General features: G+C 48.6%; 2 protein-coding genes across 8 annotated transcripts in view; both read left to right on the forward strand.

Moving 5' to 3' along the window:
* The first annotated feature begins 5692 nt into the window (after nt 1-5692).
* LOC119845802 (zinc finger protein 883-like) lies at nt 5693-24605 on the forward strand. Of its 7 annotated transcripts, XM_043506279.1 has the most exons (7): nt 5693-5841; nt 11610-11642; nt 13196-13340; nt 14905-15015; nt 15174-15494; nt 17583-17820; nt 22469-24605. In XM_043506279.1, exons 1-7 carry the CDS (start codon nt 5708-5710, stop codon nt 24073-24075), a joined length of 2589 nt encoding a protein of 862 aa, XP_043362214.1. In that variant the 5' UTR covers nt 5693-5707; the 3' UTR covers nt 24076-24605. The 7 variants fall into 7 exon arrangements, with proteins under 7 accessions (XP_043362214.1, XP_043362215.1, XP_043362216.1 ...); XM_043506280.1 differs by lacking the exon at nt 17583-17820 and having other exon boundaries at nt 15174-15468; nt 22466-24605; XM_043506281.1 differs by lacking the exon at nt 17583-17820 and having other exon boundaries at nt 15174-15468.
* The window catches only part of AKAP8L (A-kinase anchoring protein 8 like), a 71238-nt gene continuing 51981 nt past the window's right edge, over nt 5797-25053 (forward strand). The window contains exon 1 of the mRNA XM_043506289.1: nt 5797-5813. The gene's annotated coding sequence lies outside the window, so the exon portion shown is untranslated. The remainder of the gene's footprint in view (nt 5814-25053) is intronic.

Raw genomic sequence — 25053 nt, forward strand, 5'->3', positions numbered from 1 at the left:
GTATGGTGGACGGCCACCTTGGCCAACGCCAGGAGGAGGTTGATGTGAGGAGGTCTCGTGACTTCATGGGGCCACAGGCAGGGCTGTCCCTAGGCATACACAGCATATGCGGTAGCATAGGGCACCCAAAAATTTGGGGCACCACCTTTGCTGGAATCATCTCTTCTCTGGCCCCTCTCCCGCGCTGGGCCAGAGAGCTTCTCCCCGACCCTAATCTTCCCTCCCACCCTCACTCTTCAGCCTCCGGCTGGATCCAACCCAGACACAGGGAGCCCAGAGCAGCACAGACCCGGAGTGGAGTTCCTCCCTGGACCCTGCCTGCGCCACTTGGTCTCCGGGGGCAGCTGGGGACAGGCAGAGCGAAACTTGCATGTGAGTCAGTGGGGGTGGAAGGAGGAAGTGCGGGGACTTAAAGTGACACAAGTTCCCCAATACAGATTGAGACTCTGTGTGTGTGTGTGTGTGTGTGTGTGTCTGACACGCACCCCAACACACACTGTCACACACACACACAGTTTCTCTCTCTGTCACACACTCACTCTGTCATGCACACACTTGTATTATTGTTGTTACTACTACTTGGTACTTCCTGTCAAAATGCTCATGGTGAGCCAGGCGTGGCTAGGGGCTGCAGGAAGGCCATGGGCTCTGGCAAGATCCAGCCTCCATGTAACAGCGCAAAGCCTGTCTTGAGTCACTGCCACAGCATCTGCTGTGTACAAAGCTCGGGGTGTGTCAGCAATGGGGGGGAGGGTTCTGGGGGCCCGCAGGCAGGGTGGCTGTGACCCCTCGACACACTGGGGTCAGCGTCACCAGCTGGGGACCGCCTTCAGTGGAGCATAGGGGCACCAGTTTAATAATACTGCAAGGGGCCTCATAAATCCTAAGGACGGCCCTGGCCACAGGTGGGGCATGCATATATCAGGAGATGAGGGGGAAAGTATGGCTAGAATGTGAGGAGGAGGTTCTGGAGGAGCCAGAAAAGGGGCTGCAATCTGGCACACTCAAGGTAGATGTTGGCCAGGATCTCCCACTCAACACAGAAGGAGCAGGTGTCAGGGGCGGTGGTGAACCATGCCTGTGCTCAGGGCTCTATGAATGAGCTGCCAACTAATATCCTGGGCTGGCAGCGGGACAAAGATGGAATACAAACTGGCCCACCGGTGTTCCTCACCCTCCGTGGATGGTAGGAGGTCCCGGGTGTGGGGGTGAGACATGAGGGTGAGGAAGTGATGGGTGTGGAGCAGCTGTTTCCTGGATGCAGTTCACAGGTCATGCAGCCTGCTCAGGTGATGCAGCAGGGAGGCCTCGTGACACAGGGGCCTGATGGTGAGGTCTAGAGGGCCAGAAGTGAGGGGTGGACAGAGAGCACCCTCCCGCAGGGCCCGCTCGAGAAAAGCACGAGAGGCAGGTAGTAAGGCTGCCCTCACCTCCTGGAGTATACACTGGGGGATGCAAGGGGTGGAGAGCCCCATGTGCCGGCTGAGCGCCCGGAGGTCCACCCAGTCCCTCCAGTTGTAGTCTCCTGGATCTTCAATCCTGATGATACCAGTCAGGACTAACCTCCAGTGCACCCAGGGAGACTCCACCACCTGCACACCGAGATGGGGGTTGTGTATCAATGGCTCCGTAAGGAGGTCCTCCCCGTTGGTGGCCACCGCAGACCTGGTCACTGAGACTAGCTTCCCAGTCGTAGTAAAAGACTGGCAGCTCATAGAGGTCTTGCGGGAGACCCTTCATACGGAGGTAGAAGAGCTGCTAGTCATATCAGATCCCTTGGAGGCAGCAGAGGAAGGTGTGTGCCAAGCAGCGTAGCTGCAGCTGCACGGGCAGGGGTCTGGTTAGCCGCCTCAAGTACAATCCCGTCTAAAACCTTGGGTATGTACGTGGGGCAGCTAACTTGACCTGCCACAGCTACACTGCTCTTTTTACATGCTAGCTCAATCAGAGTTAGGATTGCAATCTGTCCAGGATTGTCCATTTTTTTTAAGTAGCTGTCCTGGGAAATCTGTAAGTCTTCCCAAGACATTGAAAGTCTTGGGTTTTGTCACTCTCGTTCTCCAGCTCTCAGCCTGTCTTTCCCTTCAGGTTACCCCTCTGAACAAGGAGCCACCCTTGGTTTGGTCTCTGCCCTGCATGTGGGAGAGAGCATAGAATCATAGAATCTCAGGGTTGGAAGGGACCTCAGGAGATCATCTAGTCCAACCCCCTGCTCAAAGCAGGACCACTCCTATCAATGGCTTGACGTGGGAAAGTAGGACTGGGTTTGGGTATGTGGGGCCCATTGATTGCTTGGTGAGGGAAGGCAGGACTGGGTGTGAGTGTCTGGGGCCCATTGATCGCTTGGCAGGGGAAAGCAGGGCCAGGTCTGTGTCTGCATGGCCCATGGATGGTTCGGCAGGGGAAAGCTGGGCCAGGGCCAGGTTTGCAGGGCCCACTGATGGCTTGGTGGGGAAAAGCAGGACTGGGCCTAGGTACATGGGGCTCATCAATAATATGGTGGGGGAAGGCAGGACTGGATCTGGGTATGTGGGGCCCATTGATGGCTTTGTGGATGAAAATGGGGTCAGAGCCTGGTCTGCAGGACCCATCTCTGGCTTGGCAGGGAAACAGGTGGCTGGGCCCCACTCTGCAAGGCCCATTGATGGCTACGTGGGGGAAGATGGGGCCGTAGCCTGGGTATGTTCAGACCACAGCTGGCTCAATTGGGGAAGATGGGACTGGGACCAGGTCCACTGGACCCATCAATGGCAGACAGTGGGGCCGAGACAGGTCTGCAGGGCCCAGCAGTGGCTTAGCAGCGAAAGTGGGACCGGGATGCCCATGGTTGGCTCTGCAGGACTGGGGGGCCCATGGCTGGTTCAGTAGGGGAACATGGGGCCAGGACCAGTTATGGGGGCTCTCTGTGGGGGAGGACAGGCCTGCTCTTGACGCAGGCCACTCCTCAGAACATTGGCAGCCGCGTAGGGAGCGCAGCGAGCGGCACCAAGCCTCCCCCGGCTGCTGTGATGCTCTCCCAAGCACAGCCCCAGTCCCTGATCGTGCAGATGCGGCTGCCGCGCTGGGAATCCTGCCCCTGTTCCAGGGCAGATGCCTCAGTGTGCAGCAGCTGCAGGTTGCGCTAACTCCGCTGTGTCCCGTCCAAGGGGCAAGGCGCCACCACCCTCATGGGCCGGCCTGGGCACGGTCGGGCTCCAGCCAGCTGTGTTCTACAGCTTGGAAGCCTGGCTTGGACCTCGGGCAGCCTGGCAGGGAGGCTTTGACAGCTGCACTGCCCATGTCCCTGCGGAGGCACCGTAGCCTAGCCAGCCTGTGTTGGGTCCCCCCCCCCGTCCTAACACGGGCCCACAGCATCACAACCCCACCGAGCTGCCATTGTACCTAAGGTGAAGCGGGTCTGTGTACAGCTAAGGCCAGCCTAGCCTGCCTCCTTCTGACCAACCAGAGAGCAGGATACTGCCTGTGACCCTGCCTCCTGATTGACAGTTCTCAGCCAATCCCCCCTCCTTGCTTTGTCATTTCAGTGTTTAGGGCAGCGATGAAACTCTTCCACTCCTGTCTGTTTCTGGAAAGTCTTTCAATGGTTCCCCAGCTGTGCCCCAGGTTTTTCAGCGCAGCTTCCACAGCTCTTCGCCATATTGTTTTTGGGTGGACTCGTTTTCGCTTGCCTTCAGGTGTCCATCTTATTGCTACTCTGGTGATGGAATCAGTTTCCATCTGAAGCTCATGACCGATCCATCTCCAATGCCTCCAGGCAATGATGGTACTCAGATCCTCTTGATTGCACTATGTCAAAAGATCTTGGTTGGAGATTGTTCTGGGCCAAAAGATACAGAGGATTTTTCTGAGGTAAGTTGTATGGAATGAAGACAGTTTGGACCTGTCATACTTTCTCATTCCCCAGCATTCTGCACTATAAAGTAGTGTTGAAAGTACGTAGCTCTGATAAATCTTGAGTTTGGTTTTGGTGTTGTATTTTGATGATTTCCAGACTGCATTTAAGCTCCTGAAGGTGTTCCTGGGTTTATTGATTTTGTTCCGGATGTCCTGGCTTGTTCCACCATCCTGGCTGATGGTGTTGCTCAAGTATGTGAATGTTTCTATATTGGTGAGAACATAATCCTCTATCCATACTGGTAATGGTGAGGCAATATTAAAGATCATGATTGCCTTATTGCAGTTGATTTTCAGTCCAATTTTCTGGCTGAATATGTTGAGTTGAGTTGTTTTTTCTTGTACATGGTGTTGGGTATGTGATAGGAGAGTGACATCATCTGTGAAGTCCAGGTCTTCAAGGGATGAGAAGAGTGTCCATTTAATGCCTCTTGGCATGTCTTCTGTTGTACATCGCCACCCAGTCGATGGCACTGTTAAAGAGGATTGCAGACATGACACACCCCTGACGTACTCCTGTTTTGAATTCAACACTGAGCACACTGTGATCAACACTGCATATAAAGTTGAAATAGAAGCTTTTGATGACGTTGATTATATGGAAAGGAATTTCATATGCCTGCAGAATGCGCCATCGGCTGGTCCTGTGAATGCTATCAAAAACCTTCTCAAAAAGTCTATGAACTTTATGTAGAGTTGCCGTTGCCATTCTAAGCGCTCTTCTATTATGTTTTGTAGAGTGAAGATCTGGTCTGTGCATCCATGTCCTTTCCAAAAAACCAGTTTGCTCTTTTCTGAGAATGCTATCAACTGCCTCTGATAGACGCTGGACTATGATCTTACGCAATACTTCGCTTGGCACAGATAAAAGTGTGATATTATTACAATCACTGAGAGCTCCTTTCTTTGGTATCTTCACTATAACCCCATTGGTCCACTCATCTGGCACTTTTTCCCTTTCCCAGACCGATGTGAATAGAGGGGCCAGGATAGATGCTGCTAATTTAGGATTCACCTTGAACAATTCTGCATTCAAGTTTTCCTTGCCAGGAGCTTGCCCATTTTTTAAGGATTTGATGGCTTGAACGCTCTCTTCCTTAGTTGGGGTGTCTGTGTTGATATCCAGATCTTCGTAGCCTCCTTGATGTTTGCTTCCTCTTTAGGTGGCGCTCCGTGCCGCAGTTCTTTGAAATGCTCTGTCCAGCCCATTTCTTGTTCTTTTTCGGGGTTGTTAGTAGGCCTCCTTGTTTGCTTTTGATGGGAGTGTTTGTTGGTGTCTGTCGTTTACCACTGTTAAGCGGGGTTATTTTGTAGACGGCTCCTTGCTCACCACGAGCAGCTCATCCTGGGCTTGTGAGGCCAGGGTATGGTTATATTTAATTCAGTGGGTCATCTCGCACACGGCCTTTGACCTCCCGCTGTGCCCCGCTATACTGCTCCTGGTATTTATCCTGTAGCTTCTGGGATTTTGTGGCTTCCCCCGTCAGGACTCATCTGGTCCCCAGGGCTTTCCGCGTGCCGGGCGCTACGCGCTCCCTTCCCTCCTGCCCCCAGCCTAGACAGGCTTCCCTGCCCTGCTTTGGCCTTTAATGACTGACAAATATGTTGACCAATGAGGTGTTAAAATCATTTCGATGGACGTTAGTGTCCGCCTTTCGTATTTGAAGAGGGTTCTTGATTGACATTTGTCCACCCTATGGAAAGGGAGCGTGATTTTGATGGACGGCTTTTTTCTTCTCCTGGCGACGGAGCGCCGCGGGAAATTTCTCGGGCGGACAGGGAGTAAGGCGGGGCGTGGCAGGCCCGGCCACCAATGACTTGCGGGTGGGCGGAGCAGCGCGTCCAATGCGGTCGGGAGGCGGGGCGGGGCCGCTGCCGTTGCCGTCTGTCGCAGGAGGCAGCCGCGGGTGAGCGTGGGACGTGGAGCTGCTGCCATGAGCTACTCAGGTGAGAGGCTGCTGGGGCCGGGGCCGGGCCCGCGGGGAGGGGGCCGGCTGCCCCCGTCTGTGAGGGGGGTTCTGCGCTGCCCCGCCTCTGGCCTCGCTCACCGCGGCCTGCGGGCCCTGCTCCGAGCTCTCCCCAGACCCTCGGCGCCCTGGGGCGGGCCCGGGCGTGGGCAAAGGGCTGGCCCCGTCGCTCGCTCCTTACTGCGCCCTGCCTCGTCCGTGGGGCTGGGCAGGCGGGACCTGACCGTCGCTTTCCAGCCGCCGCATGAGCCTGGGGCTTGTGGGGGTCGGGCGGGTTCTGACGCCGACCCCAGAGCACAAAGCTGTCCTAGATCTGCCGGGGGGCTGCGGCCCCTGACCCCGGCCCCCTCCCGCATGGCACGGGGCCTGAAGGGATTGGAGCTGGCTGACCCTGACACCCTACCGCAAACGTGGCCTGGGGCCTTGGGGTGGGGCTGGCCCTGATCCCGATCCCCTGTTTCACGGCATGGCATGCGGGTGGCACTGGCCCTGACCCCCCAACTGCACGGCACAGCAGGGAGAGCAGCACTGGCTCCGACCCTCTGACGCATGGCACAGTATGGGGCCTGCAGGGGGGCTGGTATGGGGCCTGGTGGGGTGTTAGTGCTGACCCTGTCCCCCATTGCACAGTGTGGGGCCTAGTGGGGCACTGACGCCCCCCCCACCACACAGCATTACAGGGGGTCTGATACTCCCCATACACACATTATCTCCACCACACAGTGTGTTTGTGGAGTTGGGGGGGGGGTGTCTGGCACTGACACACACAGACATGCATACATACCTCATCCCCATTGTGTAGCACTGTGTGGGGAGAGCTGGCAGTCAACAGGCCCACACCACACAACAGAATTGTCTGGGGATGGGGGGATTCTGCCCCTGACACCCCCACATACACCACCAACCATCCTGCATTATATGGGTTTTGGACCTATGGGAAGATATACAAGGGGAGGGGGACACATACACCATTACACAGGTTTTGGGGGGATGTGATAACCAGGAGGAGGAGTCGGCTCTGCTAGTCTGCCATACGTAACATTGAATGGGCCTCTGGTGATGGGGATATAATAATAAGAGTAGAAGCTGACATGGTTTCCCCTTGTATGCAGCTTTGCATTGTTGTGAGTATGTGTGTAATAAATAATGAGGGAGGGGGAAACCCAGCACTGGTAATATTCTCTGTCAGTTGTGAGTTTTGGAGACTGCAAGGGTAAAGGTGGAATTGATTATACTCTTACCTTACTGTCACTGCATCATCTTGGCGATGATGGAAGGAATTGACACTGCTTTCTCACATACACTCACCATTGCTTGAAGGAATGGGGTATAATAAGGGTGGAGAAGGTGATCGTGATATCTCCTCTCCTTTCCCCCTCACACCATTGCATGGGCTTTGGAGGGCATGTAATAAGCAAGGAGAAAAAGTTGGCCCCAATATCCCTGGCTGATGAGTTTGGGGGAGGGTGGGTGAATGAGCAGGATAAAGCTGGCACAGATTCTTCTCTTCCCCCTGCATCTGATGAGCTCGGGAGAGAGAACTTGAGATTTATACCCAGCCAGGGTGACAAGGCATGTGGGATTCTGCATATGAGAGGGGGCATCAATCCCTGCTTCTCCTACCCTCTGCTGAAACAAAGGAAAGGGTAGTTGAAGTTGTCCTTTGCAGAGTCTCAGGTATTCGGCTGGGAGCCCCGAATTTGCAGCTTTGCTGCTTTTTGCGACAGGTTTGAGATATTTTTTTTCTTCCTCAGTGTGGTTGCAATTAACTGCCTTTGGGTGCTGGGTTACAAGTTTTGCATTAAATAAAATGAGAGAGGTCGTGGGGGGAGGCAGGGAAAGTACGAACCTTAGAGCTCAGCTTCAATAATACTGTACTGCTAAAAGACTGTAATCTAGCTATGAAATTTGCCTTATTCTGGTATACTCAATTGTATGTGGAAAGTTCAAAACGTTACCTTCCAATACAATGTGTGCAATTTGGACAAATTAATGTTATAATTGGGTTTGTAATTCCTGCATTGCTTGACACTTTTGTGTCTAAATATAAGGGGTTCACCTTGATCAGTGGTGAAAATCTCTCGCTTACCAAGACCTATACCTCAACTGTGCGTTGTGATAGCTGGCCACTGTATTGCTCCCTTTCTTCCCCAAAGTGGCAGCCTGTTTAATGTTGTGCATGTATGGCAAGGATTCTCAACCATAGGGTCATGGTACTACTATCATTTTCTACAGATTCTAAGGCTTAATGTAAAAACTGTTTACATTTGTTATGGTTGTGAAGAACCTTCTGAACTGAATCTATCTCGTAGGGGAAAGTTGTACTTTCTTATGGAAAATGTGATGAACAATTTTTGCTTGATGTATTTTTAAATATTAAATGATTGAGTTCACATGCATTGACTGTAATAACTGATTTCAGTCATACATAACATAACTAGAGGGTCATAGAATTTGTTGCTTCTGTATGTCAGGCTCATAACATGTACCTGCAGCTCATTGTATCCCTCTTTCTCCCCCACAAGTTCCCTGAATGCCCCCATCGCATCCCCCCCTCAAACTGGGGGCTCTGTGTGTCCCCCTGCCCCTGTGGCTCTGGGTGCCCGCCCCTCTCTACCATATGCGAAAGAACTTGAAAAAGCAAACTGCTAGCTCTTTTCATTGCTGAAACAGCACAAAAGGTTCTGGGATGTGGCATTATAGAAGGAGAAGTGGTTGGTTTTATCCATCAGTGGATAAAAGTTAAGAATCCCTATTAAGTTGTACTGTAAAGAGCTTTGATGTGGTGTATATTGGAAGGAACTATAGAATTTGTTTGTCTTATACAGTTTGTAGGGAAAGTCCTTATTTTTGTAGAAATAGGGTAAAAGTGATGTGAAGCATGTAGCTCTTCTCAAAATAAGAATGCATTTTATATTGGTAGATGAAGATTTTCAGGATGTACTCCTAAACTGCAATCTTGTAGGCTGTTGGAAATATTAAGAATATATTACTTGAGGCTTTCTCAGTTTTTATTTTTGTGGATTTAGAAGCTTTAATCTGAGATCTGTGTTTAATGCTTGTATGGATTAAAGGATTATTTCTTGAGGAGGAGGTGGGAGTAGAACATAGTAATGGCTCAATATAGTATATTTTTATCAGTGTTCACCTAGAAAACACATTTATGTGATGAGTATCCCCTGCAAAACAAATGCCCATATTAAAATTAAAAAAACAAACAACTAAATAGCTCACTCAGCCTTGGAAGAATGTGTGCAGACTTTGAAGCTAGATGAATGTGGCATAACACAAGAAATTGGTTGACTTTGGGAACTGTGGTTGACTTTAGGAATTGGGTGTCAGACAGAGCAGGAAGGGTATGATGATGCAATTACTTGTGTGCAAAAGTGTGTGGTTGGAGGTATGATGAGACCAGACTGGGGTTTTTTGCACTTAATTCACCAGTCTTCATCTAATACAGTTACTTTTTGATGTCTCTGGCCTTGTGAAATGAGTGGTGTGTGGTTGGGGTGGATGATGCACCTGGCCCTACATCCAGGTTCTACTCAATTCTTCCAGAAATATAACTTTGGTTGATACTTAAGGTATGTCTAGGCTAGAGTTTAGCCCTGTTGTAACTTGTTAGTTGCCCTTCTGTTCCCTTTCCTACAGTAAATTATGTCTATAGTCATTCATTTCTCTGTACAGGTGATTCGATTAGCAGAAAAGTTAATAAGATTCCATTATCTGTTCATATATCTGTGGTTAAATGATTCTTTGGTAAAGGATTCTACGTAAATGATTTGTGTATACAGGAGGCATGACTTACAGCTTAATACGTTCTGTATTAACTTCTGTATCTCTGCTATAAAGTGGCTTAAAACATACCCAGACACTTACAAGAAGCAAAGGTGTAAAGCAAAACCATCCTATCTTTGTATTGGAAGTAGGCATTATATCTCTGTTCCTTATCTTTAAAAGAACTAAGCCTACGCACTTCTATGTAACTTCATTCTTGAATGCAGTTGTTTGTTTAAAATTGGTATCATCTAGTGTGAAGTCTTCCAGTTTCTAACTAAAATTCTCAGTGACTTGATGGTAACTTTAAGAGGTGAGCTCACTTTGTATGTGGCACCTAATTGAGGTGTGCATAATTTTGAGGAGTCACCTTTGTGTACTAGCATCAAACAGAAGCATGTCAGTCAGCCTCTTGCAGGGCTAGAAATGCAGCACTATTGCTGATGTAAGAAAATGCTAAAACTAGTCAGGAAACTTGTGTATTCTAGATTCTAAGAAGAGATGATGATGCCAGTTTTAAAAAGCTTCTGGCTCAACTTTTTTGGTGATCAGTCCTGCTCCCTTCTCTGCATATCCAGTGTAGTCCTACTCTGGGTCTGGATAGGAATTTGGGAGCCCACATAGGGGGATTCACACCTATTGAATCTTTCAGAATCTAACCTGGCAGGGAGATTCTTGTGTACTAGGGATTTCACAGTGGGGCTTCAGAAACTTCGGTTAAAATCCGGTGGTGCTGATTGTTTTGGCCATGGCTACCATTGGAGCTAGTTCATGTTCTGCACTGGTATGATGACACCTATCAGTAAGTGACAAATTTTGTACTGGAGACAAGCTCCTAGTGAGGGCACAGGCAATGGAGAGCATATCCCATCCCTAAGACTGTATTACCAGATGCAAAGCTAGTTGCTAGTGAGGGATTCTTTCCCTTCCAGTCCAAGATGTTTCTGTGATCTAAGCCTTGGGCAAATAACAGCCTTTGTTCCAAGCTGCATCTTTCTATAGATATTGAAAAACAAAAAACTCACCAGTTCCCATTGGAAGGGTATCTTTGCAGTTACAAGTGCTAGAAATTTAAGCTTGAATTAAAATATTATACAGAAACTCATGAGTAAGGACACTATGCTCTAGAGCAGTGATTTTCAAACTGTGGGTCGCGACCCAATAATGGGTCACGGTGGCTCTGGTCAGCACCACTGACTGGGCCGTTAAAAGTCCTTTTGGCGGTGTTGCCCAACTAAGGCAGGCTAGTCCCTACCTGTTCTGACCACTGGAAGTGGCCAGCAGCAGGTCTAATCCCTGGCCCGAGCACTAGCTCCACACTCCCATTGGCCAGGAACCACCCAATGGGAGCTTCGGGGGTGGTGCCTACAGCAAAAGCCACATGGAGCTGCTTGCATGACTCCGCCTAGGAGCTGGACCTGCTGCTGAATGCTTCCAGAGTGCAGCACGGTCCGGTCTGTGGTGCAAGGACAGGTAGGGACCAGCCTGTCAACCTCCTACCTCCCACCATGCCGCTGACTAGGAGCTGCCCAAGGTAAGCCCATGCCCCAACCCTGAGCCCCCCCAACCCCTCATCCCCAGCCCCACCCCAGAGCCTGCACCCCCATTCCAGAGCCCTGACCCTCTCCTGCACCCCAACCCCCTCTCCCCCCATGATTTGCCTTTCTTCTGGCTGCTCTAGATACTATGCTGCTGGGAGGGACACGTGACCACTCTTGAGACTTGCCTTTGCTTCCCCATCCTTATCTGTGGGGACATGAATTCTATATGCTCAGAGGCGCAGAATTCCTCTGGAGTAATATAGGATTTTCTGATCTCTTTTTAGGAGTATCTACTGTGATGCAGTCTGGCTTATTTGGGTGCATTTGATTATCAGATCTTGGATAGAATAGATTCTCCTTTTGCTCTAGCTAGATCAGCTGGCATTACCATATAATTTTGGATTTTGACCACCTTTTGGTCTTTTTCTAGGTTATGGCAACTGGAACTCTGGGACAAACAGAGGCAAGTATAGTAAAATCTTAATACATTATCATGAACAAATGTCATTTAATGTAATCAGTTAGAAAAATGATTATAAAATTGAAAAAAGAAGAGTACTTGTGGCACCTTAGAGACTAACATTTATTTGAGCATAAGCTTTTGTGAGCTACAGCTCACTTCATCGGATGCATTAACTTAGGCTTGAAAAATGCCTAAGTTAATGCATCCGATGAAGCGAGCTGTAGCTCACAAAAGCTTATGCTCAAATAAATTTAATCTCTAAGGTGCCACAAGTACTACTTTTCTTTTGCGAATACAGACTAACACGGCTGCTACTTTGCAACCTGTTATAAAATTGAAAGTTTTCACAGCTCAAATCTGTTCCCCCATGCCTGAATAATATCCTCTTAGGTCACACACAACTCTATTTCGGTTAGCATTGCATAGCCCATTTAACTGTGACAGTCAACTCTTCACTGTTCTGCCTTGTGCATCAACAAAACCAGATATCTGTTCCTAGAAATCAGCACAGTTTGTATCCACTATCTGTTTTCTTTCAGTCTGTCTATCACTTCGCTATGAAATGGCACTGAAGATTAAAGTGCTGTCTTAGCATGCTAGAAGACTGAATTTCTAGTTCTTGTGCCTGAAAGACACAAAAAATGGCAGTGTGTCTGCATTTAGGCTGAAACTTGAAACAGGCCTCCCTTTATAAATACTCGTCTTTTTCCAGAGGCCATGTTCTCTGTGCTCAGACTAGAGTGTGATGCCCAGCTAAGTGGGAGAATCTCACTAATCTGTACGCTTTAATTAGCACAAGGAAGCCCCTCTCCACTCCGCAAAGACTGACTAGCAGAGCAGTATAGTGGGTTTTTGTTTTGTTTTTGTTTTTTTGTATCACCACTGGTAGTTTAAACTGTAGTTGGTGTTGTACAAAGGATTTTATGACCTTTTCACTATCTTCAGAGCTAGTTAGAAAACTTGATTTTTTTGGTTTTTACAAAAATATCATGATTTTTCCCATTTTTCAATCAACTAGTTATTTTGTCAAAATATACAGTAAAGTGAGCTTGCTAGCAGTGTCATTGTTTTACTATTGTGTTATAGTATCACTTAGGGTCCCCATCTAAGATCAGGGTTAAAGGGACAAGACAGAGGGAAGATGAGAGAGATTGTGACTTCCCCAAAGATATTCTAGATCAGTGTCATATCAGGAATAGAACTGAGGTATCCTGACTCCTAGGTAAGTGCTCTGACTACTAGCTCCTACTACCTCCTAATGCTATTAAATATTCTTAAACTACAAAAGACATTAGAACAAAGTACAGCTTACATTAAGAACGGCATTCGAGTCCTCACATCGTTACTGCAGAACACATTGGCCATGCCACAGATCAGTGAGAAAAAAAGAACCAAATATCCTCTTCCTCCTGTTCAGGCAGAGATCATCATCCTTACTTCTCTGCACACTAAAAGGGTAGCTGAGTACCAAAGCAGATTGGCTTGAGCAATCAGTCAATGGGCTCGAGCTCCTTTGCCCAGTGCTTTGGCTAAATGTATCCATTTGCGTCCATGAGAGAGTCATCTCCAGGAGATGAGATCTCACAGCATCCGCTGCTCCTGTTCTGTCTCAGGTACAGCCAGAGTTATTGGTATCCCTTCCATCCAGTGTTTATGCTGTCCCCGATCCTACAGAAGATCAGGGAGGGGAGAGCAAGGGTAAGTCTGGGTGTTCTTTATTGACCAAGGAGACAGAATTTCTCTGGCTTGATCAACCTTGCATCAGGCCCTCCTGTCTTCCTTTTTCACAGAGAGGTTCCATTATTGCAAGAACCAGCTCACTAGGACAATCCAGAAAGGCAAAGTTGAGCTGCCTGGCATTTGGAAGGAGACGAAGGAATGAGGAATATCCAGACAAGTCTATTTCTCTCTCCTTGCATCTAGAAGAGTCAGCCAACAGCACTGACTCTCAACTAGGACAAGTTCCAGGAGCTGGCGTAACAAGCCCAAGTGTCTCCAGCTAAGGCCCTGGTAGGAGGCAGGATGGGCCAATGATTCAGGCATAAGCTAAGGACTTGGGAGACCTGGGTTCAATTCCCTGATCTGCCATGAGTTTCCTGTGTGACCTCAGACAAGTCACTTCTCTCTGTGCCTCAGTTCCCCATATGTACAAAGGGGTGAGGAGACTATAAGAACGTTAGTGTGAGGTGCATTCAGGGAGGAACATTTCTAATTTATTCATAGATCACAATTAACTGACCCACTCTTCCATGGTACCAGTACCTTTAGGTTAAACGTTATGTTTCTCATCGTTCTAGAAAAGAGAGCTTTTTGTTTTAAAAGAAAACTTTCATTGAAGCAATGGCATCTCGTAGTTTAGGAAATAAAAGAATTGAAACAAATCAATCTTTGCAGACCACTTTCTTAACAAAAAAGAGTCCATATCTGACATGCTAGGAAAAGGATTTGGACTGACAAATTACCCCAGAGGAATGAGGTTTGATCTAGGAAAGAGGAGCAGCAACTATAGCATGATACAAAAAATGTCTTTAAGATACCGCTTTAGTGGTGCCTCACATCGGTGAGATTAAAAATAGAGACTGAATGGGGATAAATTTTGGAAAAACCGCGATGAAAGAGGAGATTGTATATATGTACAGTGGACGTGTCCAGCTATTAGAGCATTGGGATACAATTCGTAACCAAACTTCACAAACTGTTGGATATCTATTCTAAAGGATCCTCTGATAATCCTTCTAGCAAAAAATGGTCACGCAAACAGAAGGAAGAATTTAATTTCTCATCTGCTAGTAGCTGCTAAGCTACTGCTAGCCTCCTAGCAGGGAAGATAAATAGTCCAACTCTAGAGGAATGGTTCAAAAAATGTGGCAGATTGTTATGGAAAAATTAATGCACCAATTACATACTCGGCAAAACAAAGGACAAATAGTTAGATATTTATTTATTCAATACTCAAAATACTCTCCTGCAAAATATCAGTGCACCTGTCCAATTTTTTTGAATATTACTATTTGATAGATTGGCCTGGCTTGTTAGATATGTGCAATCAGAGATTTCACTCTGATAAAATCACAGAACCCACGTGTTGTGGGCATTGTAAAGAGATTCAGTCAGTCAGTGGTAGTACCCTGTGAAATAGAGAGCTAATTTATTGTATGACTAGGTTGCTCTAAAGAAGAGCTCACTGTTGTAATGACTGTTTTGTCTCCAACGTTTACATGGCAGAGATTTGTAAACCTGTTAAACCTTCCTAAATAAATAGTTAGAGAAGATTGTGAGGGGCCGTGGAGGGAACATCTGTCCCTACAGTGGCGCTACCATCAAAGGGCCTGGAAGAAGCTCTGTTCAGCACCTTGGAGTCTACAGGCAGAAGGTAAATTTCTTTCCACTAGGAGACTAATGAAGCCACCCTGAGGAAGTACTTAATCTACCTCCCCTGCCCCATCCATACGTGCATGGGGCTAATCCCTGGGGTCACTGAGCAAACTATCCTTCTGGGAACTGTCACTTATGGGGTCTCTCCTTGGCCAGGAGACTCGCAGCACTTGGAGTCCTGTCCCTGGAAGCACAGCACTGTTCCTCGCATGCAGAAAAGGAAATTGGAACAAATGTGGATTTGTCCCTATTCCACAGCCAGCAGGGAAGAGTGCATCAGTCCCGCTGTGTATGAGGCTATCGTACCCATCAAAGGGTAGAGCACAAGTCAGAGGTGCAGGGCGCCCAAACAAAAGACTCAACGCTCTTGTCAACCCATGCCACCTACCTGCAGAGGTCAAGAAAGCTTCCAACGCCTCCATCTCAAGACAGGAGTGCACCTCCTTTCCTGGTGAGTGCCCAGAACACATCCGTCAGGTAAGGAGGACAGTGCAGATCCTGGATCTAGAACCAGACAGAAAAACATCATAGACTAATACAAAGTCCGTATATCTAAGTGAGGCCTTAAGACACCAGTCTTCCTGATGTTGTAGCAGAGCTTGGGGGTGGGGATCTGCCACGCAGTGGATTTCCCAGGGGACAGGTGTCTGGGACGCACCACTTAGCGGAGCTCTCTCTAGAATCTCACAGAAGAATCTCTGAAGCACTGCTCTGTTTGTTTCCAGTTGAAAGACCATGGAAACCTGGCCAGTAAATCCTGCTGTTTCCTACTGGTGCCTCCTTCATCCGTTTACAGATCAGAGTCCTGCATTATAGGGTGGTGACAGAGTTATGGATTGGAATGGAAAGAGCTCTGAGTTCTATTCTATTAGTGGAAGTTTTTAAGAACAGGTTGGACAAACACCTGTCAGGGATGCTGTCTGTTTAGCTGGTCCTGCCTCAGCACAGGGGCCTGGACATGATGAATTCTCAAAGTCCTTCCAGCCTGACATTGTTCTTGATCCTGAATTCTAGCAATCTTCAGGACAAAGAAGATCCTAGACTCCTCAGGATGATGGGGTCATTCAGATCATATCTGTTATAATAAACACAGAGCTTTCCTGTGGCTTCATTTTATATTGCATTATTAAAAGCTATAGTGCATTGTCCTCATTTCTGGCTGGGAGGGAGCAGGGATAAGGAAGAGACGAGAAAACAGAGGGCAAATCAAATCAGTATCTTAGATGTATGTATACGAATACGAGAAGTATGGGGAATAAGCAGGAAGAACTTGAAATGGTAGTTAATAAACAGCTATGACATAGCTGGCATCATAGAGACTTGGTGGAATATTGGTATAGAAGGGTTCAGCTTGCTCAGGAAGGACAGGCAGGGGAAAAAGGCAGGAGATGTTGCCTTGTACATTTTAAAATATATACACTTGGACTGAGGTTGTGATGGAAATAGGAGACACAAAACCATAAGAATGGCCATACTGGGTTAGACCAGCCCATTATCCTGTCTGCCAATAGTGGTCAATGCCATGTGCCCCCGAGGGAGTGAACCCAATTGGTAATCAAGTGATCGCTTTCCTGCCATCCATCTCCACCCTCTGACAAACAGAGGCTAGGGACACCATTCCTTACCCATCCTGGCTAATAGCCATTAAGACAGACCTGTTGAAAGTCTCTGGGTAAGGATAAAGGGTAAAAAACAAGGGTGATGTCATGGTAGGGGTCTACTACAGACCACCTAACCAGGGAGAAGAGGTGGATGAGGCTTTTTTTTTTTTAAACAACTAACAAAATCATCCAAAGCACAGGACTTGGTCGTTGTGGGAGACTTCAAGTACCCAGACATCTGTTGAGGGGGGAAAACACAGCACCAGGCACAGATTATCCAGCAAGTTCTTGGAATGTACTGGAGACAATTTTTATTTCAGAAGGTGGAGAAACCTACCAGGGGAGAGGCTGTTCTAGATTTGATTTTGACACAGAGAAGAACTGGTTGAGAATTTGTAAGAGGAAGGCAGCTTGGGTGAAAGTGATCATGAAATGGCAGAGTTTGTGATTCTAAGGAATGGTAGGAGGGAAAACAGCACAATAAAGATAATGGATTTCAAGAAGGCAGACTTTGGCAAACTCAGGGAATTGATAGGTAAGATCCCATGGGACGCAAGTCTAAGGGAAGAAACAGTTCAAGAGAGTTGGCAGATTTTCAAAGAGACATTATTAAGGGCACAAGAGCAAACTATCCCACTGTGTATAGGAAAGATAGGAAGTATGGCAAGAGACCTCCCTGGCTTAACCAGGAGATCTTCAGTAACCTGAAATTTAGGAGAGTCCTACAAAAAGTGGAAACTAGGTCAAATTACAAAGGATGAATATAAACAAATAACACAAGTATGTAGGCCAAGGCACAAAATGAGATTCAACTAGCTAATAACAAAGGGTAACAAGAAAACATTCTACAAATACATTAAAAGCACAAGGAAGATCAAGGACTGGGTAGGCCCGTTGCTCAATGAGGGGAAAGACAATAACTGAACATATGGAATTGGCAGAAGTGCTAAATGACTTTTGTTTGTTTTCACCAAGAAGGTTGAAGGTTGGTGGTGTTTGGATGTCTAACATAGTGAATGCCGGTGAAAATGAGGTAGGAGCAGAGGCTAAATTAGGGAAAGAACAAGTTAAAAATGACTTACTCAAGTTAGGTGTCTTCAAGTCACCAGGGCCTGATGAAATACATCCTAGAATAGTCAAGGAGCTGACTGCAGAGATATCGGACCCACTAATGATTATCTTTGAAAAGTCATGGAAGACGGGTGAAATTCCAGAGGACTGGAAAAGGGCAAATCTAGTCCCAATCTATAAAAAGGGAAATAGGGACAACCTGGGGATTTACAGACCAGTCATCTTAACTTCAGTACCTGGAAAGATAATGGAGTAAATAAGCAATCGTTTGCAAACACCTAGAAGACAATAAGATAATAAGTAACAGTCAGCATGGGTTTGCCAAGAACAAATCATGTCAAGCCAAATTGAGTTTTCTTTGACAGGGTAACAAGCCTTGTGGATGTGGGGGAAGTGGTAGATGTGGTATATCTTGACTTTAGTAAGGGTTCTGATACTGACTCGCATGACTATCTCATAAACAAATGTGGGAAATACAACCTAGATGAGTGGTCCCCACACTTTGTACCTCACACTCCCCTCTCCGCATCCTCCTCTCCTCTCTCCCCGCCCCCCAAAGCCAGGACTGGGAGTGGGGCCAGTGCTGGGGCTGGACACAGGGCCGTGAGCGGAGCCATGGCTGGCGGTGGAGCTGTGGCTGGGCTGGGAGCCAGGGGCCTACTCTATCAATAAAATCAAGTGCTATGTGGAAGAGTTAGCAGGGAAGTTCTACCAAGCACTAAGCCAGCTGCAGCCCCCAGCAGTGTGTCACCTGCAGCATGATTCTTGTTTTGTTCCCTACACTGCAACAGAAGTCCAAACAAAATAAACATGCCTGCATCATGCCCTGGAGCTTCCCACTGAAGCAACTTTCCAGCATCTTTAAGTTCACGCATAACCCCTCTCCCCTATCAGTCCTGCTACCAATGGGTCTTGCAGGCCCACTGAAAAACTCAGAGGGCTAATGAGCTCATCTCGGCCACCCAGCCTTCCTCAGGGCCCCCAGACCCAACCAGTTATTATTTCCCCCTACCACAACCCTGGGGCTGAGTCAAAGGGTAAGAGGTGATTTGTGAATGGTATCCCACAGGCTAGCCTCCCCACTACACAATGCTCTTCCCTCCCATCCCATCCCACAATCTGTTATCTCCCTGTTCAAAGAACCATCCCACCCCAAAAATAGTTCCCCCAATTCTCTTTCCCTCTGGAAAACCAGGTCCTGCTACCACACAATAGACTCCAAAAATCAGTTCCCACACAAAAACAGGAATACACATTCCCTCCAGCACAATGAATTTCACAAGCCAAAAAACAAAAGAAAACACATTTTCTAGCTAGATTACTTACTAACTTTATAGGAGTTGAATTGCTTGCTTTCTTGATCTGTCCCCAGCAGAGTCATCACACAGACAGACACACACAAAAGCACTGTGTCTGTACTGGATTATAACCCAACCAACCCTATTTTTACTCAAAGCTATTTGGTGACCCATTATGCTAGGTGATCCAATCTCAGTTTGGGGTCTCTAAGTAAGACACAAAACATCATGGTTCTAACTTGACATTTGCATACCATCACCCTGATGGTATGCAACATCCCTTCCCTTAATGAACTGTCTATTTGTTTAAGCTCTGATTCTACCAAGATTTATGCAAATGCTCAGTTTTCAGCCTATACAGTGTGGGAAGTTTTGGCAGGATCAGGGTCTTCACTTGTCAGCTCTCCAAAGCAAAGACTATCTCAACAGCTGCCAAATTTGGTAGCGCTCCATGTGCGACATGTTATAAAAGTTATGTCACTGGTTAATTTGCATGCAATCATAAATTCCACCTTAATGCTAAATCCCTACAATTTTTAACTAATGTATTTGTCATGTAGGACAGGAGAGGAAGGACACAAATTTCTTGAGAGCAATATCAACTTTTATTTTTAAAAATTTCTAGGCTTTGTGGCTGGATTCCCCCTCTACCCCCTTATGGAATGAGAAATGTTGCAGTGGGGAAGCCGTAACTAAATGGTTCTGAGCGGGTGGCAGGGGGAAACACACCCAACAACAGCCCTGAACTCTAAAGGCTACCTAAAGCCATCTTTTTCAAAAGTCAGCCACACATTCCAAAATCAAGAGATTATTTTAAAAACCTCGTTATTCTTTAACTAATTATCCTGGGGTTTTTACTTGCCTCCCTAAGCGTTTAGGGGTCACATTTTGACACTAGTGACTTGTGTTGCTCTTCTTCAAGCCCCACCTACTGGAGTCCAGTGTTCAAAGAGAAATTTCAGATTTTACTTTAACCCAAGCGAGTGTCTGGCCCTGGCGTTGGCTGAGAAGTGCTGGAGAACTAGCCCTAAATGCACCCTTAAAGGCTCAGGCAGCAAGGGAAACCCCCCAGTATTGCTACTGTGATGAAGTGGGACTGGATTGCTGGCCCGGGCTCTGATGGGCAAGCAAGCACTCCAGGCCATCCTCTAGGAACAGGGCATGTGGATCGGTCCAGCCCCACACGCAGCTGGAAATGGGAGTGATACAAGCACAGAGCTGCTTAATCCTCCGGCAGCTAGAGAGGCTCAGAAGTGCCCTGACGGGGGGAGCATGTTAATGAGGGACTTCTCTCGAAGCGGGGCAAGGCTGAGGGGCTCCCTGCACCACCTGCATGGGGTGAGTTGGGGGGTGCACTGTCTCACAGGGACCCCTAACCCAGTCAGCCTCAGACTATCATGGGGGTGCAGTGCCCTGCAGGCACTCCCCAATCCAGCTAGCCTGAGGGCAGCACAGTGGTTGCACCGCCTTACAGGGACCCCCCCCCCCCCACACACACACACACCTTGCATGGGAGTTGCAACGCCTTGCAGCGGTCCCTAACCCAGCCAGCTCCAGGGCCGCACGGGGGTGTGCACCGCCCTGCTACACCAGGGAGATGTAGAGATGCACAGCCTAGCTAGGTCCAACAACTCAGCGAACTCCAAGGCAGCATGGGGAAAGGGTGGAGGAAATGTACAGTCCAGCAGGGCTCTCTTCTGCAACCTCATCAATGAGCTGTATGGGAGAATGCTGGGGGTGGGGGGCAGTAAATGCACAGTCCAGTAGGGTTCCCCCAGCACAACCCAGCTAACTCCAGGGCCACATGGGGAGAAGCATGCACAGCCCAGCAGGGTCTCCCAAACTAGTTTTGGGGGGGCACAGCCCAGCAGCCTCTCACCCCATTCTGCCTTGTAAGCCAGCCAGCTCACTCCATGGCAGCACAAGGAGAAGTAATATTGAAACAAGATCAAGCATAAACTCTTCCTGGATGCCTTTGTTGAAATGCTAGATTTTTTTAATCTACCCACTGATGACTGGGAGGAAAGAGGAACTGCAAAACAGAATATTTGTGGATGGGGGGAGATAGGAATTTGCAAGAAAGTTTTGCTCTTCAACCTTTAAGAGCACTCATATTACAGGTGTTCTGTCCCCTGATGTTCTGGAACTTGTAGTACCTATAGTTCATGTGTTGACAGGCTGAGAGCAAGGCCTGCTGAGATTAGAAGGCTATAAAAGCCAAGCCACTGTAGTAATGGGAGAAGGAGTTCTTTTATGGGGTGAGCTGGAGGGGAGATGATCTAGTTTTATCAAGCCCAGCTGGATTTTTGGTGGTTGTCCCTTGCTTCATCTATGCTCTCTGTTTTACGTCAGCTGCTCATCGGCTTTCCTTGCCTCTCCCCTCCAGACATGTTTGGGCAACATAGTGCTTGGTCTGTTTGTGTAGGAGGTTCAACTCACTCCTCCTTCACGGGGGCAGGGGGACAGACAGTTGTGCCTCAGTTTCCCCCCCATCTGTGAATGTTGTTATCCCCAACTACAAGTATTCAAAAACTGTCAGCTTCTCTCCCCCCCCCCCATACCATGAAGGACTTAAAAAACAAAACCAGGTTTATCTGCCTCCTTGGTTTTGAGCTTCAGGATGCACACAAGCACTCACGTTTTCAAGCAGTTCTTTGCAGCCAGGAATGTAGAAAACTTCTCTGAAGAACTAAAGCTGAGATTTTCATGCAATCTCTTAATTCTAGCTAGTAGGGCTTTAAGGCAGACACCAAATATCACACAATAGAGGTCACTGGAGTTGGCAACATTGTGTCACACACACCCCCTCAGCTATAGTTCCAAAGTAGCCTGACTTCCCAGGTCCTGGTTTTAATGGCCCAAAATATTCCAATACTTGGCACAGGACACCCTGCCCCAATTCCAGCCACACTTTATCCTTATGCTTCAAGACTACAGTCTGCAGACAGTCCAGCCTCCCTTGGATCACAGTGGCCTTCCCCCTCTCAGCTACAGAGGCTCCCCTTAGCCCTCCCACTGGACTCTGATGACAGCCCTTTCACTTTGCTGAGCTGCAGGCAATTCTTAGCTTTCTCATCAGCGTATGCTCATAGTTCCAGACAGGTTCCTTCTCCAAGCCTGTGCCAGAAAAGACCTAACACCCATAGCGGCTCATCCCATAAAAGATCCCTTTCTCTACTGCTACAGCAGCTTGGCTTTTTATCCCTCTAATCCCAGCAGGCCTTGCTTTCAGCTGACTATGACTGAGCCTAGGCCCAACAATTCCCAGAATGCCTGGCTTTAAAGAGACAGAGGCCCTGTAATAAGCATGCCCTTAAAGGGACAGTGCTCTCTGTTTGGTCCAACAGCAAACCGTTTTTGCAAATTCCCCTTTCTAATTCCCCCCCCCCCCCCCAAAAATTCTTGTGTTGCAGTTCCTCTTTCCTCCCAACCCAGGGGGCAAGTGAGTGAGTGATGCCTGGATTCTCTTTTATTCCAGCAGATGGGATCATGAGTGAGAAGGAGGCGGAGAGCCCTCTGCAGGGATGTCCTGAGGAAGGGAGTAGACCCAAAGGGTACATCCCCCGGGAAGTGGGCTCAGAGAGTCCTGGCGGGTCAGAGTTGCTGTGGGGAAATGACAGAGAGCAGCAGCCACTGGGCAGATCTCCGCCCTGGGAGAGAGAGCTCCAGTCCAAGGAGAAACGCTACAACTGCACTGACTGCAACAAGAGCTTCGGCCAGAGCTCCCACCTCATCCGGCACCAGGGCACCCACACGGGCGAGCGCCCCTACAAGTGCTCCGACTGTGGGAAGAGCTTCACCCAGAACTCCAACCTCGCCCAGCACCAGCGGGTGCACACAGGTGAACGCCCCTACCAGTGCCTCGACTGTGACAAAAGCTTCACCCAGAGCTCCCACCTGACAGAACACCAGCGTGTGCACCAGGGTGTCAAGCCCTACAAGTGCACCAACTGCAACAAGAGCTTCAGCCAGAGCTCCCACCTCCTGCGCCACCAGGGCACCCACACAGGCGAGCGCCCCTACAAGTGCCCTGACTGCGGAAAGAGCTTCAGCCAGAACTCCAACCTCGTGCAACACCAGCGCATTCACACAGGCGAGCGCCCCTACAAGTGCGGAGAGTGCGGGAAGAGCTTCAGCTGGAGCTCCAACCTCATTGAGCACCAGCGCGTGCACACAGGCGAGCGGCCAGACAAGTGTCCCGACTGCGGGAAGAGCTTCACCCGCAGCTCTGCACTCATCCAACACCGGCGCATCCACAAGGGGCTGAGACCCTACAAGTGCACACAGTGTGGAAAGAGCTTCAACAAGAGCTCCCACCTCATCCGGCACCAGGGCACCCATGCTGCTGGAGAGTTGGCCTGCACGTGTACCAGCTGTGGGAAGAGCTTCACCCAGAGCATCCAGCAGAGGCCACGGCCACACCACTGTGCTGAGTGTGAGACACGCTTCTCCCGCATTGCTGGCGGCCAGCCGCGAGCTGATGTGGCAGTGAAGCCCTACAAGTGTGGGGAGTGTGGTAGGAGCTTCGGGCGCAGCTCGTACCTGGTGCAGCACCAGCGCATTCACACGGGTAACAGACCCTTCAAGTGCGGGGACTGTGGAAAGGGGTTCGGGGTCAGTGCCCACCTCACCCGGCACCAGCTCAGCCATGCAGGTGACCAGCCCTACCGATGTCCCCAGTGTGGAAAGACCTTTGGGGAGAACGCAAAGCTGTTGAGCCACCGACTGAGCCACATGGGCGAGCGCCCCTACCAGTGCCCTGACTGCGAGAAGAGCTTCTGCAAAAGCTCCCACTTGGTCAGCCACCAGCGCACCCACACTGGAGAGCGGCCCTACCGCTGCACCATCTGTGACAAGAGCTTCTGCCAGAGCTCTCACCTCATCCGGCACCAGGGCACCCACACGGGTGAGCGCCCCTACAAGTGCTCTGACTGCGGGAAGAGTTTCACCCAGAGTTCCAACCTTGCCCAGCACCAGCGCATCCACACGGGGGAGCGCCCCTACCAATGCAGTGACTGCGGGAAGAGCTTCAGCTGGAGCTCCAACCTCATAGAGCACCAGAGAACCCACCTAGCACAGAAACCCTGAACATGGGGCGGGCCAACTTGTCTGTTTCCTGAGCAAGCTCCCAATAGTGCAGTAAACAGCATGGGGCCAGCAAGACACTTAATAGGGGGAGAAATTACTGAGTGTACAATGCCAAAGACTAGAAACCCTCCCCAGGAGTTAGACTTTTTCACACTGCCAGCGGCGGCTGCCCGCCCCAGCCTCGCCTGTTGCAAGATCCGGGAGATGATCCCACTTGCCACAAGAGCTAAGGAACCTGTAATAAGGCAAGTCTAAGGGGGTCTAACTTATGCATTCTTTCAACCTCGTATGGACAGGCTGTCTACATAGACAATGGGAGACAGAATGCAGGCCATTTCAGTCCCATGGGCAGCTCCCTAGCATTTGTTCCCTCTTTTAGTCTGTTCTGGCCAGACTCCATCCCAGAATTTTAGTTCCTGTTAGATACTTAGATTTTAGTCCCATTTTTTAAAATTTGCTTTTAATACTCTATTTCCTGTTGTATTGCAGTGTCTCTCCATATGAAATAAAACCCGCTCCAGTATACCCATTTTCCATCCTACTATCCCGTTTCAGGCGCTGTGTATTATAACAGATGTGTGTCAGTCTAGCGTCCAGCTGGGAATTATTATGGGTTCTCCATCTGTGTTCCCACAAAAGTTTTTCCTGTGATGACTGAAGATGCAGCTGCTCTTTTCAGTATTTAGTCTAAGGTCCAAAGGCATTTGCTCATAGACTGGCTTTACAGCTCCTTCCATCCCACCTTGTCAAAGCTAGAATATTTTTCTTAAAATTTCATAGATTCTAAGGCCAGAAGGGACCATTATGATCATCTAGTCTGACCTCTTGTTTAACACAAGCCATACAACTTCCCTGAAATAATTCCTCCAGCACAGCTTTTAGAAAAACATCCAATCTTGATTTAAAAATCGTCAGTGATGGAGAATCCACCACAACCCTTGGTAAACTTAATTTTCTCTCTCTCTTAAAAATTCATGC

The sequence above is a fragment of the Dermochelys coriacea genome, chromosome 20 (genome assembly GCF_009764565.3).
Source record: "Dermochelys coriacea isolate rDerCor1 chromosome 20, rDerCor1.pri.v4, whole genome shotgun sequence".
Taxonomy (NCBI): Eukaryota; Metazoa; Chordata; order Testudines; family Dermochelyidae; genus Dermochelys; species Dermochelys coriacea.